The 16,278-nt window shown below is 45.4% G+C and overlaps 1 protein-coding gene across 4 annotated transcripts in view; it reads left to right on the top strand.

Annotated features, from left to right (window-relative positions):
• Positions 1–16,278, top strand: part of LOC131192653 (zinc finger protein 585A-like) — a 49,776-nt gene that overhangs the window by 2,176 nt on the left and 31,322 nt on the right. Inside the window, exons 1-5 of one of the 4 annotated variants that reach the window (XM_058172002.1) lie at positions 5,201–5,417; positions 8,784–8,846; positions 9,844–9,934; positions 12,046–12,247; positions 12,882–13,032. In XM_058172002.1, coding sequence (XP_058027985.1) covers positions 9,864–9,934; positions 12,046–12,247; positions 12,882–13,032 — 424 coding nt within the window. In that variant the 5' untranslated portion in view covers positions 5,201–5,417; positions 8,784–8,846; positions 9,844–9,863. Of the gene's footprint in view, positions 1–5,200; positions 5,419–8,778; positions 8,847–9,843; positions 9,935–12,045; positions 12,248–12,881; positions 13,033–16,278 lie in introns of those variants that run through there. The other 3 variants (XM_058172005.1, XM_058172001.1, XM_058172004.1) reach the window with 3 other exon arrangements.

Here is a 16,278-nt window from a genome sequence, read left to right as displayed (position 1 = left end):
GCACCTCTCGTCTATATGCGGATTCGTCATTGTCTTGAATGAGACCAATCACTGTTGTGTCATCTGCGAACTTCAGTAGCTTAACAAATGGATCATTGGAGATGCAGTCATTGGTATACAGAGAGAAGAGAAGTGGGGAGAGCACACAGCCTTGGGGGGCCCCTGTGCTAATTGTACAGGTATTTGATGTGATCTTGCTTAGCTTCACCTGCTGCTTCCTGTTTGTTAGGAAGCTTGTGATCCACTTACAAGTCTGTTCCGGTACCTGTAGCTGGTTTAGCTTAGTTAGAAGAATGTCTGGAATGATGGTATTGAATGCTGAACTAAAGTCTACAAAAAGGACCCTTGCATAGGTCTTTGGAGACTCAAGATGTTGTAGGATGTAGTGCAGAGCCATATTAACAGCATCATCTGTTGATCTATTTGCTCGGTATGCAAATTGCAAGGGGTCTAAGAGCGGATTCGTGATGGTTTTCAGGTAGGAAAGCACTAGCCTTTCAAAGGTTTTCATGACTACAGATGTTAGAGCAACTGGTCTGCTAGCTTCTGGGAGTTGGGAATTCTGGGAGTTGAAGTCCACACGGCTTGAACTTGCCAAGGTTGACGAGAAACAGTGTTCTAGTTGACGGCTTGAACATTTTTTTAATGGTCTCCTCTCCAAGTAACCCGACTCTGCTTAAGCTTCTCAAAATCAGTCAAGAAGCATGTTTTCTTAAAAAATAACAGAAATGGTTTCTTCCATTGCCTGTCTCCTGGATGTTTTCACATTCTGTTACGTGGGACATAACACCAGAGCATAGCGCTGGGGTCGCAACTACCGGTTCGCCCGAACCGGTCCAAACCACTGGGTATCTTTCTACATATGGAGGCCAAGCCTCTCTCTTTTGCAGAATGATCCCTACTATGTGTTTATTCAATGGCAACTAACCTCAAATCAACTATGGGCCCGATTGTCTCAGTTAATAAAATAGGCCCGTGATGGCAAACTATGGCACACAGAGCCCTCTCTGTGGGCAGGTGAACTATCACCTCAGCTCAGCTCAGCTCCGGCGCGCATGCCTATGCGCTTCACGCCGGCCAGCTGGTTTTTGGGTCTCTGCCACGCATGCGCATGCACGGGGTGTACACGCGTGGGCGGGGAGCACACACAGAGGTCACCCACGCATGCACGGGGCAAGGTGCACACAAGGGGCGCATGCACATGTGTGGGGAGCAGGGCGCATGATGTGTGTGCACGTCCATTGCATTATGGGTGTGCGCATATGCGCACTTTGGGCACTTGGTGCCGAAAAGGTTAGTCATCACTGAAATAGTCCATGTTCAAATGTGGGCTAGTTTTTGGCTCAGCGTTTCCATTTCATTCCTTAATGGAACAATTTTTTTTTTAACTTTAACAAATGCTCGGGTTTACTTAAACTAGTCAGCTGCAGATGGTGTACAAGCCAATATACTGCTGTTTTCATAGCCAAAGATACGGTAACTACAACCCACCCCAAGTAGGCTTACACAAGACCCAAAACCTGATTTGCGTTGGCAGCAGACGTCTATGGAAATTCTCAGTCATCCATGTCAGGGGTCTCCAACTTTGGCAACTTTAAGACTTGTGGACTTCAACTCCCAGAATTTTGCTGGCTGAGGAACTCTGGGAATTGAAGTCCACAAGTCTTAAAGTTGCCAAGGTTGGAGACCCCTGATCCAGGTCATGGTTGTCCATGGTTGATCCAGGTCAAGGTGCTTTTTCAAGAGGCAACTAGACTTTTCTTTTTCTTTGAAGACGTTTCGCTTCTCATCCAAGAAGCTTCAGTCAAAGCTGAAGAAACTTCTTTGGGATTAGCAGCACACATTTTAGTGTAATAGTTTGGGTTTACATAGTTTGGAGGATAAAGTAAAGTTATCTGGGTATATTTTCTGGACACATATAACCGATTGGCCAAGGATAAACTCAGTTTAGTGCCATCTTTTTTTAAAGCATACTGTGGTTAATTATGTGCCATCAAGCCGATGTCAACTCTTAGCCAGGCAGATTGTTCTCCATGAAGGCACGGTTGTAGATAACTGCATTCCCACAACTTGTTTAACCTGGCTGCTGAATCATTGTCTGAGTCTGCGGAATACATGAATTGCATGGGACAGATTTATACGTCCCAAGGCTAATCAAGTTTAAAACCATTTAAGGTTAAGTATACAGATATAACTGCTAAGGACTGCACTCGGCTAAGGGTGTGTGGGTCCCAGTCTAGAATTCACAATTCGGTTTCCCTTCCAACTAAAACTACGCATCGAACAATTGGATTTCAAGGGTTGCTTTTCCAAATAATGAAATCTTACAAGGTCAGAAGAATTATTTTTATATTTGCGTCCCCTACACCTTTGTACTACAAAGAGAAAAAGAAAACTACTGTTGACAATTATTTTCTTCAAAAATAAATATAGGGGCATGAAAGGAGTTCATTTCTTCTTCTTTTGAGAAGAAGCCCAGCTGTTTTTAATAATTGGATTCATTTCCAGGCAATGGGGCTAAAATAACTGCATCTTTAGCAATTCAGGCAGGGCTGGAATTTTTTCATTTCTTTAGACTTTCCCCAACCCGGTGACCTCCAAGTGTGGGAGACTGAACGGAATAGAATTTTTTATTGGCCAGGTGTGATTGGACACACAAGGTATTTGTCTTGGTGCATATGCTCTCAGTGTACATAAAAGAAAAGATACCTTTATCAAGATACAACACTTAACAACGCTTATGATAGTCATAGGGTACAAATTTAACACTTAATGATACAACACTTAATGATAGTCATAGGGTACAAATAAGCAATCAGGAAAGAATATCAATATAAATCATAAGGATACAAGTTGTCAGCCTCCGCTCCGCTACAGGTTTATTGTTTTATTGCTCTGAGTAGTCTGTCCTTTGATTTATGCTTTTACTATTTTGCTTGCTACAATTGTCATGGTAAGGGGGGGGGAAGGCAGTTGGAAAGGGGGCTGATAACAGTCAAGGTTAATGGTCCAAACATACCAGAGGGATGAAACCAGCTGAAGATTCACCCCTCGTGCCACCTACGGGGAACGTGGATTGAACAAGACTGACCAGACTACAGGGAGGAGGGCTTGGGGCATATTTCTTATATGTGCATTCTGCGCCAAATACCTCAGAGCTTGCTTTCATTTTGTTTGCTTTCAGTTCATACTCAGTAAAAGTACCTTTCTCGACAAACAATGGAGTTGAGGTTTTTCTTTCTTGAATAGTGAAAGGAGGCACTCCTGACACAAGTGGAAGGAGATGTGTGATGGGAACGATGAGGAGATTAATAGTAGTGCAGATTTAGTAAATAGTTTGACAGTGTTGAGGGAATTATTTGTTTAGCAGAGTGATGACGTTCAGTCCTCCCATCATTCCCAGTGACTGCAGGCTGGGAATTATGGGGAATGGCTTCCCATGGATTTCCAAGGTGCCCGTTTTGGGGAGCCTGCTCTAATCCAAACCCTCTTTATTTAGGTCAAAAACAAGTCTTTAAATGAAAAAGATTGGCAGGAACATTTCTATTTCTAGAAATGCCTATTTATTTTCTATTTCTATTTTTCTACATCTGCTCCAGTTGCAACAACAGAGCCTTTATATCTGGCTTAATCTTCACTTGTGGTCTCTAGAAATTTTTGTTCCTCCCTTTCATTGATTTGATCAATGATTTGATAAGATTTGGCAAACTTCTACCAGTTGGCATGAAACCATTATTCCCAACACAATCATCTTGGTTTATGGAGATTCTCAGTCATCCAGGTCATGGTTGTCTCAAAGGTGCTTTTTCAAGAGGCAACTGGACTTTGTGGAGCTCTTGAAAAAGCACCTTTGGGACAATCATCTTGGTTGCAATTTCAGGTTTGGTTGTATGCAAATACCTTATATACACGTACACATTTTTAATACAGTAGTGGGCTGTTTTTTTAAAAAATAATTCTCCAAAATTTTTGCTATTTCCAACATTTATCTTCCTCTCCCCACCTATCCCCCAATCCGCCACCTGCAATATGTTAACCTGCAAGGTTTGGATTTGGTTGCATTCTCGAGTGTCTTTTTTTTAAAAAAAATTCAAAACAAAACGTGTGTCCCGTTGCAGCAGGGCTCATTTTGATAGTTTTTCTCCTTCCGACGCTTCTGCTTTGGTGGATACAATTTTAAGCATGCACATTATCTCTATCTATCTATCTATCTATCTATCTATCTATCTATCTATATCTATATCTCTCTTTTTATATATATATATGTGTGTGTGGGTGTGTTTTCTGAGATTTTGTCGAAACATCGCCAAGACACTTCCAATTTTACGCGAGAGAAAACCTGAATAACTCAAGACCTACATATATGTGTGTGTGTGTGTGCGTGTGTTTCTATCTATATCTATCTATCTCTATTTCTCTATCTCTTTATCTCTCTCTCTCTCTTATCTCTATCCAACTCTCTCTCTCTCTCTGTTTTTATCTCTATCTCTTTCTATATATCTCTCTCTGTTTCTATCTCTATCTCTTTATCTTTATCTACCTCTATCTTTCTATCTATATCTATATAACTCTCTTTCTACTATATAATATATATGTTTATCTATCTATCACTATCTCTATATATATGTGTGTGTATCTCTCTCTCTTTCTAGATACATGTTTCTATCTTTATCTATCTATCTCTTATCTCTATCATCTCTCTTTCTCTCTCTCTCTCTTTCTATCTCTCTCTCTCCGTTTCTATCTCTCTATCTCTCTCTATCTCTCTATCTCTCTCTATTCTTTCTATCTATCTTTCTTTCTATCTTTCTATCTTTCTATCTCTCTTGTCTATGTCTGTCTGTCTGTCTGTCTATCTATCTATCTATCTATCCACACATCCATTCATTCATCTATTTTTATCTATCCATCTAGTCTATCGTTATCTATTTATCAATTTATCTATCTATCTATCTATCTATCTATCTATCTATCTATCTATCTATCTATCTATCTATCTATCTATCTATCTATTCGTCTGTCTGTCTGTCTGTCCATCCCCCCCCCCAGCCCTCGATTGAGCCCAGCTTGATCGTGCATCGGATCCTGCAACGCTCAGGAGAGCGAGGGAAGCGGCTAGAGAGGAGAAAAGCGGCGGAGGAAGAGGAGGAAGGTTTTAGCGGATGGATGCAAAAGGGGGAAGACGTTCGCCGGCGCACTTTCCGGTCCGGACTTGCCTGCTTGAGAAGTGGCGTTTGGTTGCTGGTGCGCGGTGGAAGAAAACGGAAGGCGGCGGCGGCGGCTTGAAAAAGCGGCTGTGCCCGGAGGAGCGGCTCGGAGAAGGGAGGATCCTGGGTTCAAATGCCGCCTCTCTGCCCTTAAGGGAGGAATTGGATGGTTCGGGTGGTTTCCCGGGTGGCCAACTTCGAGAGACGGAGGTGAGCCGAGCCGAGCCCGCAGCCGCTCTCCAAAAGCAGCTGTTTATGAACCTCGGCCACTTTTTAAAGAAGGGTGGACTTCAACTCCCAGAATTCCCCAGCCAGCCGTGCTGACTGGGGAATTCTGGGAGTTGAAGTCCAGCCTTTTCAGAAGTTGCCAAGGTTCAGAAATCCTTCTCTAAATCAGGAGGTCTTGAAATTTGGCCAATGTAAGACTTTCGGACTTCAACTCCCAGGGTTCTTCAGCATGCCATGCTGGGTGGGGAATTCTGGGAGTTGGAGTCCTCCCTTTTTTTTTTTATTGAAAAAGTTTTACAAAATTTTAACAAATATCTCCCCTCCTTCCCCCTCCCCCAAACTCCCCCTCCCCCCTTTTCCCAAACCCCCCCCCCACTTCCCCAGAGCAAAATACAGGGTGTAACAAACATCTAACAATCATAAACTAAACATATGCTAACTATCCATAAACTCTCATCCTCCCCTAGGACCTTAACTCTCCTTTTACATACAGAGAAATATGGAGTCCTCCCTTTTTAAAAGTTGCCAAGATTCAAAAGTACTACTTTAGATTAGGGCAGTGGTGAAATCCAATTTTTTTTACTACCGGTTCTGTGGGGGTGGCTTGGTGGAGTGGCAGGGAAAGGATACTGCAAAATCTCCATTCCGATTCCACTCCAGGGGAAGGATACTGCAAAATCCCCATTCCCTCCCCATTCCTGGGGGAAAGAAATTGCAAAATCCCCATTCCCTCCCCACTCTGAGACCAGCCAGAGGTGGTATTTGCTGGTTCTCCGAACTGCTCAAAATTTCCGCTACTGGTTCTCCAGAACCTGTCAGAACCTGCTGGATTTCACCCCCGGATGAGGGGTCTTAAAACTTGGCAACTGTAAGATTTGTGGATTTCAGCTCCCGGAAGTCTCGGTTAGGGAATTCTGGGAGTTAATCCAGTCTTTTTAAAAGTTGCCAAGGTTATATGTCTTGAAACTTGGCAACTATAAGACTTGGTGGACTTCAACTCCCAGAGAAGTCTTGGTTAGGAAATTCTGGGAGTTGAAGGTCCAGCTTTTTTAAAAGTTGCCAAGGTTAGGGTTAGGGTTTATTTGTTTATTTTATTTATTTGTTCTTGTCAATCGTATATAACAGGTAAAAGTATAAACCTAATTTGGATATATGAAAAGAGTAAGTAAAAAGGAATATTAGGACAGGGACGGTAGGTACGCAGGTGCAACTATAAGGCTTGGTGCAACTATAAGGTGCAACTATAAGGCTTGGTGGACTTCAACTCCCAGAATTCTTCAGCATGCCATGGTGGCTGGGGAATTCTGGGAATCGGAGTCCACCAGTGTTAAAGTTGCCAAGTTTCGAGACCACTGCCCTAGATTGAAAAGAAAAAAATAAATAGTGAGTTGGGCAATGTTATGTAAAGACCCGGCTTTCTGGATAAGGCTTTGATGCTGGAAAGCTGGAAGGAAAGAGAAGGAGGACCACCAGCACCAAGGAGGATGAGCTTGGTTACAAGAGGCATTGTGGGAAGAGTTGAAAGACCAGTTAGGGACAGATGGAGGAAAGCCATCTGTCTACCAAGCATCAATGCCAACTTGATGGCCCATAATGAGTCAATCAGTTTGCAAGGAAAGGGCCTCCTTAGAGAGGGAGGTTTGAGGCATCTTGACAGTTTTATTGTTCGCATTTTGCTTTCCTAGTGTTTTCCCCGCAGCTGCAGGATCTGCTTGGATATTGAGTGGGACAGCAATCGACTGACCAGCTTGTCAGCCGAGCCTGACACTGTGGGCTGAGAGTCAGTGATGGCCCAAAGGCACCCAGCTGGCTTTCATGCCTAAAGCAGGACTAAAATTCACAGTCTCCTGGTTTCTAGCCTGGTGCTTTCACCGCTAGGCAAAACTGCCTCTCCAGTTTTATTATTCATATTATCAATTGTAATTGGTGCTCTCATTGCCAGCCCATCTGCTTTGTTGCTGGTCATCTTCATCTGTTTCCTTCTAGCTTTGCCCTGATTGCTTTCTCTTTGCATAAGATGTTCAGTGTAGAACAATGCTAATTAAGTGGGGTAGATTTAAAGACAAAACACATCTTTCCCCCCCAAAAGGTTAATGTATTACTTTAGATTTTCATGTTTTTTTATATTTTAATGCTTTACCTTCTTGTTTTGACTCTGCTGTAAACTGCCTAGAGGATGGGTAGCATATACTGTATATTTAATGAATACATAAATAAAATTCCTCTCCAGATTTATTGGCTCTTGTGGGAAGGAAAATGTGTCAGTTGCCTATGTGGGGTGTGTACTTGCGCATATATTTCTGCTTGTAGACACATGTTGTTAGTTGTGAACTCGTGTCGGACCTATCGCGACCCCATGGACAACGTTCCTCCAGGCCTTCCTGTCCTCTACCATCCTCTGGAGTCCATTTAAGCTCACGCTGACTGCTTCAGTGACTCCATCCAGCCACCTTGTTCTCTGCCGTCCCCTTCTTCTCTTGCCCTCAATCTTTCCCAGCATTAGGCTCTTCTCCAGTGAGTCCTTCCTTCTCATTAGGTGGACAAAGTATTTCAGTTTCATCTTCAGGATCTGGCCTTCTAAAGACCAGTCAGGGTTGATCTCCTCTAGGACTGACCTGTCTGTTTGCCTTGCAGTCCAAGGGACTCGCAGGAGTCTTCTCCACCACCAGAGTTCAAAGGCCTCCATTCTTTGGCGCTCAGCCTTTCTTATGGTCCAACTTTCATAGCCATACATTGCAACTGGGAAAACCATAGCCTTGACTATATGCACTTTTGTTGGCAGGGTGATGTCTCTGCTTTTCAGTAAGCTGTCTCAATTTGCCATAGCTTTCCTCCCCAGGAGCAAGCGTCTTTTAATTTCTTGGCCGCAGTCCCCATCTGCGGTGATCTTGGAGCCCAGGAAAATAAAATCTGTCACTACCTCCATTTCTTCCCCATCTAACTGCCAGGAATTGAGAGAGCCATGAGAGTCATATTAGGGAAGTGAAGTAGGTGCTTGAGTTATTCCTTGTGGCCTTCAGTTCTTAATTTATGCTAAGCTGTAAAGTGCTGTGACACTGGATGTTCTTAGTGTGCTTTTATGACGCACTTTCTTCATTTAATAATGAACTATTGGTTTTTGTTCCAAGTGACCCCACACACACACAATTAAAAGTCAGTGTAGTATAATAGTCGTATGCTAGTAAACATTTTAAGTCTTTTTCCTAAAAAGTGGGGAGGGAGAACAGCCTCCTTTACGCAGGCAGGTGGTTTGTTCGTCTTAAATCATGGTTAAATCATGCAAAATATAAGAGCTTGGTCCCAGTGCAAAATCTAAGTCTTTTTTTCCCCCCTTTCTTTTCTCAGTAGGTTTCCTTTGATCTCTGAAAGAAAAACAATACATCTGGTGACTGACCTTTGGCCACCCCCCAGGTAACCCAATGGCTCTCTCTTTCCAGAGATGTGAAATCTGTTTAATGATCTCCAATTGTTTATTGTTTACCTTTTTCCCCCTCAATGTCAGCAACAAATGCAGGAAAATCTTGGCGCACCAAGAAAAATGCCTGGTTTGGAATAATATTAAAACAAAATATAGGGAAATGTGCAGGCGTGGGCTTCAAAAATTTTAGCAAGGGGTTCTCTGCCCAGTCTGGAGGCCCTTCCTGAGCTTCCAATAAGCCCGTTTTTCGCCCTCCCTGAACTTCCGTGCGCGTCCTGCACTTACTGTCAGTTTTGGAAGGCAATTTTCTTTTTTTGCTTCTTAACTGCCACATATTTTAGCTGGGGAAGTTGGGAGGGGGTTGTTGTTGGAGCGGTAGAAAGTTAGTCATAACAACATTCCTTGTTCAAGGACATCCTGCGTTTGATGGAGACTGCCTAAAGATTGTATCCAATTGAGTGTGAAGAGTTGATTGGACAACATGAGGAACTTGTGGGTGTGGGGCAGGGCTGTGAACTGGGTGTGGAAAACCTGGAAGCTTTCAGTTTCGGGTTTTCCCAGCTGTGCCAACATGACATCTCTAATAAATTGGAATTTTGAGGAACCTCAAGCCTCAGAGCTTTATTTCGTTGGGGGTGTTCCTTGGAACCCTGACACTTACTTGCATCCAAAACAGGCCATGTGGGGACTCCTGGGAGGGGCAGCGTGGGGTGGGTGGGCCCAGCCAGGAGTGGGATTTGGGGGGGGTTCTCCGAACTGCACAGAATCTTAGCTAGAGGTTCTCCTGAACCCCTGTGAACCCCCAGCAGCCCAGCTTTGGAAATGTGCAGAAATAGCATAGCAGAGCTTGAACAGGAAGATGCTAACAGATTTGGGGGTGGGTACAAGAATGATAAAGGAGGAGGGAGAATTTATCAGAGGGAGGGAAGTTGCTTTGGGGCCTGGGTCTCTGGCAGGTTTGATTAGCTTGTCTCATTTTCCCTTCCACAGTTCGTGCGATAGAGACAGTCATGGTGAAATCATGCTGCGCAATAAACTGCAACAACAAATTTTCACTGGGCAATAATATCTCCTTCCACAGGTAAGTCAAACCTTCTTCCAAACTGCATCCCTGTTTGGTTTGGGGGCAGCCGTGCCTCAGACAGAAAGTCCATACAGAGAGTGGTAAAGACAGCCGAGAAGATTTTATAGGAAGTTCACTTCCCATTATTCAGGATGCTGCAATTATTTTGTGACCCACTTAGGTAACATCATTGTGAGAGAGGGTGACATTTACTGCCTGTTTACTTACAGTTGCTTGTCCTGGTGAGGGTGTGGTTTTAGATGAAACCAGCCATGTACCCTGTATTTTTTGGACTATAAGACACACTGGAGTATAAGATGCACCTAGATTTCCAAGAGGAAAACAAGAAAAAAATAGTTTTTGGTCTCCGCGCGTCGCATTTTTGCCCTCCCAGGCCCCAGGAGAATTCTGCAGGCCTCCCAAACCCTCTGTGCATCCCGTTTTTGGCCCAGGGGGGTGGGGGGAGGCTCGGGAGGCCAAAACAGGGCCCTCTATACAGGGGTCTCCAACCTTGGCAACTTTAAGACTTGTGGACTTCAACTCCCAGAGTTCCTCAGCCAGCAAAGCTGGCTGAGGAACTCTGTGAGTTGAAGTCCACAAGTCTTAAAGTTGCCAAGGTTGGAGACCCCTGGTCTATAAGACGTGCCAACATTTCCACCCACTTTTTTGGGGTGGGGGAAATGCGTCTTATAGTCTGAAAAATACAGCAGATGTCCCGAAGGTGCTTTTTTCAAGAGGCAACTGGACTCTCTGGGGTTTGTGTGTTTTTTGCTTCTCATCCAAGGAGCCTCTTCAGCTCTGACTGGATGGTGGGGAATGGAAGGATGGATCCAGTCCCCACCGTCCAGTCAGAGCTGAAGAAGCTTCTTGGATGAGAAGTGAAACGTCTTCAAAGAAAAAAACAAGAAAACCCAGTTGCCTCCCGAAAAAGCTCTTTTGGGACATAACCATGACCTGGATGACTGAGAATCTCCATAGTGTCGTGTCCCACTCCTCCGCTGACGGCCGGGTCAGCGAAATCCGAATCAGGCTTGCCTCTGCACTCTGCCCAAAGTCCTAGCAAAGTCCTCAGAGCAGGCAGGAGACCAGTAAGTGACTTCAGCAAGATAAGTTCGACTTTGCCTGACTCAGAGAATCCCAGAAAGCAGGTCCTTTATATAGGCCATGGGGTGTGGCTCCATGACTCAGCACTCATTAAGGCCTGCCCCTCCCTTCCTTCTGTTGCCTCCGCCTATCCAATCTTCTGATGCAAGGGTCACTCCAATCAGCTGTTGGAAGTAAACTTTCCTCAGGCTCACATGCTGTGGAGGAGGGGGAGGGGTCTAGCTGCTCCGTTTGCCTGGGCATGGAGCCAGGGCTGGGGCTGGGAGATGCTCCCTCCTCTGCAGCCTGCTTGGGCATGGAGCCAGGGCTGGGACCGGGAGGTGCCCCCTCCTCTGCAGCTTGTCTGGGCATGGAGCCAGGACTGGGGCCGGGAGGCATACATTCCTCTGTGTTTGGGAGCAGATAAGCAGACCCCGGCTGCGGTGAGAGCGGACAAGACACAACACATAGACTTTCAGCCATGTAAGATGTTCCTGTTGTGACCCAGGTCCAAGTAGGTAGTAATAAACTTAAGTCTGTGGAAAAACAAACTTTATTCATTCCCAGCAGTCGTTCAACTCAAAGTAAAACAAATGCCTCCCAATACAAGTTCCTCAGTTATCTCAAAAACCTTAGTCCAATTAGGCAAACTGCCAAAGGCCCTTCCTGCACTGTGTCTTTCGTACCTCCTTTCACAGCAATAAGCAGCACCCAGCAATAACTTGTTACTTGTTGTTACCATTGAAACTATTGTGACATCATTAATGTTATCCTCATCATCATCATTGAGAGCCATGGTGGTGCTGTGGTTAGAATGCAGTACTGCAGGCTGACTCTGCCGACTGCCAGCAGTTCGATCTTGACTGGGCGCAAGGTTGACTCAGCCTTCCATCCTTCCGAGCCGGGTAAAATGAGGACCCGGATTGTCAGGGGCAATAGGCCGACTCTTGTAAACCGCTCAGAGAGGGCTGTAAAGCACTACAAAACAGTATATCGGTCTAAGCGCTGTTGCTATTAATGCTTGTTGTGTTGTTATTTGCCTGTAGGTTTCCCCTTGGGAAAAAAGATGTCTTAAAAAAATGGGTCTGGAATATTCGACGGAAGAATTTCACTCCCACACGTCACCATGTGCTCTGCTCAGAACATTTTTGCGAAGCTGATTACCTAGAAAATGTGGCTTCCGGACGGCGATACCTCAAGCCGGAAGCGATTCCGACGGTTTTTAATATACCCGAACGACAGAGAAAGGTAAAGCCGCTGGGACTGGTTCTCCCGCTTTTTTGGGGGGGAAAGTAACCATCAGTTGTTTTACTCCTTGTCTTCCAAAAGTGATTGTCTTCCAACAAAGATGATTAGGGGACTCGAGGTTAAAACATATCGAGAACTGTTGCTAGAACGGGGTATATCTATTAGTTTATTGTGCTCACTGTCAGGAAGATTCTCCTCAGTTCTAGGTTGCTGCTCTCCTTGATTAGTTTACACCGGTTGTTTCCTTTCTTCTGGTGCTTTGGAAGATAGGTTGACCCCCCCCCACTTTTTTGTGGCAGCCTTTCAAATATTGGAATACTGCTGTCATGTCCCCCTTAGTCCTTCTTTTCTCTCTAGACTAGCTCTACCCAAATCCTGCAACCGTTCTTCATATGTTTTAGTCTCCAGGCCTTTAATCATCTTAGTTGCTCTTCTCTGCACGTTTTTCCCAAAGTCTCAACTTATGCATGCGGATCTTGGGAAGATCGTGAAGTGGAACGTGGCTTTGGAAGGGGATCTGTTGCTGCTTCTCTCTGTCGCTGGATCCTAAAAGCATCTTGTTGGCAGCTGTGGCACAACAGCCAGCTGGATTTGCCGGATACCTTTCTCCAAGTTTATCTTGTCTCTTCTGCAGGGTGCTAAAAGAAGGCGGCCGCTCCTCCGCCGTAAGCCCCCCAACACTCCGTCGAGGAATCTGTTACAAGTAGAAAGCAGTGCCAACACACTCTCGCCCGGGAGTGGCGTTGTGGGTCTGGAGCACTCCTACTCTCTTCCCGCTAGCCCAGGTAAACCATGTGTTCTGTTTCCCTCCCCCAATACTCCCAACAAAGAGTCAGTGAAAGGCCTCCTCTTCTACTTTATTTACATAGATAAATGTCCTGGCCACGTCTACCCACGGGCCTGCCAAGTTTCTGGAGATAACGAGGAAATTATAGATAAGGCCAGAATTACTCACGAATATATTCTTCCCTCCATTGATACAGTTTGCCTGTGCAAATTCATTGCTTTGTCCAAGACAAAAAACCAGGAAGTCCCGCCTCCTATTTATAGTCTCTGCAGATGTCACTGCATGACAATCATTTCTTGGCTTTATCCCAACGCTGCTTCTGCTGCGCGTGCCGGTCACGTCTGCGCAGTCTTGCATCACTCCAAAACTGTTCTTGGGGCGTTGCCAAATCAGAAGAAGGCTCCAGAGAATCAGGCCTTGCCGGCCCCTTCTCCTCCCTTTGAGTGGGTGCCAGGGAGGGAGAGGGCCCAAGAGAAGCAGGGCTTGCCAGGTCTTCTCCCTCACTTTCTGAATCATCCGAGTCCAGGAGTCCAGGTCCAAGAACCTGGGTCACAACACCATGGGAGCCTTTTGCTTCAACTTGTGCAGCAGAAAAGCGGGTACAAGGGAAATGCCTCCTTGAATTCAGGAGGAGAGGGCGGCCTCAACACAAATATTGTGTTTTTGGGAGCTCCCACAGTACAGATAGTCCTCGATTTACGACCGCAATGGAGCCCAGAATTTGCCTCATCTTACGACATTTCCCCCCTCTTTTTTTTGCCACATTTTTTAAGTGAATCACTGCAGTTAGTAAATTAATAACACGGTTGTTAAGTGAATCTGGTTTCCTCAGCGACTTTGCTTGTCAGAAGGTCGAAAAAGGGGATCACGTGACCCTGGGACACTGCCACCGTCATCAATACGAACTAGTTGCCGAGCATCCAAATGTATATCAAGTAACTGGGGGGGATGTTGCAACGGCCGTAAGTGTGAAAAACGGCCATGAGTCATTTTTTTCAGTGCTATTGTCACTTCAAACAGTCACTAAACAAACTGTTGTAAGTCGAGGACTACCTGTATATAAGTCTACGTCCTAGTGCTATTTAAACTACCGTATTTTTCGGACTATAAGACGCACTTTTTTGTCTCCCAAAAGGGGATGAAAATGTCTGTGCGTTTTATATTGCTGAAGCCCCGCCCACCCGCTGGCGTGTTTTGGCCTCTGCATGCCCTGTTTTTGGGCCTTTTTCCGCCTGTTTTTGAGGCTTTTTAGGCCCATTTTTAGGCGTTTTAGGCCCATTTTGGGGGCTTCTGTGGGCTCGTTTTTGCGGCTTTTTTTTGGCCTGTTTTCAAGGCTTTTTTTTTTTTGGCCCGTTTTCAGGGATTTTCAGCTGGTTTTTTCAGAAAAAATGGGCTGAAGAAGCCTCAGAAACAGGCCAAAAAAAAAAAAGCCTCGAAAACGGGCTGAAGAAAGGCCCCAAAAACGAGAGGCCAGAAACTTTTTGTTGTTGTTTTCCTCTTCTAAATGTAGGTGTGTTGTGTCTTGCCCGCTCTCACCGCAGCCGGGGCCTTCTTATCTGCTTCCGAACGCCAAGGAATGTCCTAGTATGCCTCCCGGCCCCAGCCCTGGCTCCATGCCCAGACAGGCTGAGGAGGAGGAAGCACCTCCCGGCCCCAGCCCTGGCTCCATGCCCTGGCAAACGGAGCAACTAGACCCCTCCCCCTCCCCCACAGCATGTGAGCCTGAGGGAGGTCAATTACCAACAGCTGCCGACTGGAGTGACCCTTGCTTCAGAAGAATTGATAGGCGGCGGCGTCAGAAGGAAGGGAGGGGCAGGCCTGGATAAGTGCTGAGTCATGGAGCCACACCCCATGGCCTATATAAAGGATCTGCTTTCTGGCAGTCTCTGAGTCAGGCAAAGTCTACCTTATCTTGCTGAAGTCACTTTCTGGTCTCCTGCCTGCCCTGAGGACTTTGCTAGGACTTTGGCAGAGCTGCAGAGGCACGCCTGATTCGGATTTCCCTGACCCGGCCGTCAGCGGAGGAGTGGGACACGACAAGGTGTGTCTTACAGTCAGGTGTGATAAATGTCATTCTTCCAGCATTAGGTCACAACAACAACATTTTCTCCACAGCATACGTGAGATGGATTGTCCTTCCCCACCTTCTCCTACAGTACCTTCGAAAAGGGAAGCCCCGTTTTCTCCGATTATCCAGATTCTGGGAGTTGAAATCCATTGCATTGAAAAATGGTCATGGTTGAGACAAACACTGCTCTAGAGAGAGCACTTAGCCATGCTGGCTTTTCTCTTTTGTTGTTGCGATAGTGGTGACTATCTGTAGCTCAGGTGTAGGATGTGGGTGGAGGTTGGTTCTCCGAGCTTGTGGGTCGGTTTCTAAACATTTTGTTACCAGGTCAGGTAACATTTTCAGCAGAGTTTAGGGGATGCCAGTGCTGGCGTTCATAGGCTTATAAGGGCTTTGTGTGATCATTTGTCTTGTGAAGGGGAGATCATGTAACATGAGGGTCTTGTAATGCAGGGGTCTCCAACCTTGGCAACTTTAAGCCTGGTGGACTTCAACTCCCAGAATCCCCCAGCCAGCAAAGCTGGGAGTTGAAGTCCACCAGGCTTAAAGTTGCCAAGGTTGGAGACCCCTGTTGTAATGGGTCACATCAGGTGAGGGTCTTGTGATGGGTCAGGTGTGGGTCATGCCAGGTGAGGGTCTTTTGATATGTGTTGTGATGGGTCAGGTGTGGATTGTGTTAGGTGAGGGATTTCTCAGGGGTCAGGTGTGGGTTTTTTTTAAAAATCGTTTTATTGATTTTTTTCTTACACACACACACAAAACACACACACACACAGAGAGTATTGACCGTATCATATCTTATACAATTCATCATATCCAATTTCATTTTACATAGTTACCATTTTTGCCAAAATATTCTTTTTCCATACTTTTTTAATCTTACCTTCATGCTTCTACGCTTATTATATTAACAGCATCCCCATCCGCCCTCAGATCCTAGTTTCTTAACATTATTTCAGTTAGTTATCTTAAGCATTGAAGGGTTACGTCAGGTGGAGGGTTTTGTGATGGGTCAGGGGTGGGTTATGTCAGGGGGGCATCTTCTGGTGGATCAGGTATGGGTCACGTCAGGTGAGGGTCTTTTGATAGGTCTGGTGATGGGTCAGATGTGGGTCGTGTCAGGTGAGGGAATTGTGATGGGCCTTGTGATATATTTATTTTTTTGATTATGGTAAA

The sequence above is a fragment of the Ahaetulla prasina genome, chromosome 2 (assembly GCF_028640845.1).
Source record: "Ahaetulla prasina isolate Xishuangbanna chromosome 2, ASM2864084v1, whole genome shotgun sequence".
Classification (NCBI taxonomy): Eukaryota; Metazoa; Chordata; class Lepidosauria; order Squamata; family Colubridae; genus Ahaetulla; species Ahaetulla prasina.
This window is presented reverse-complemented; position numbering and strand designations above follow the sequence as displayed.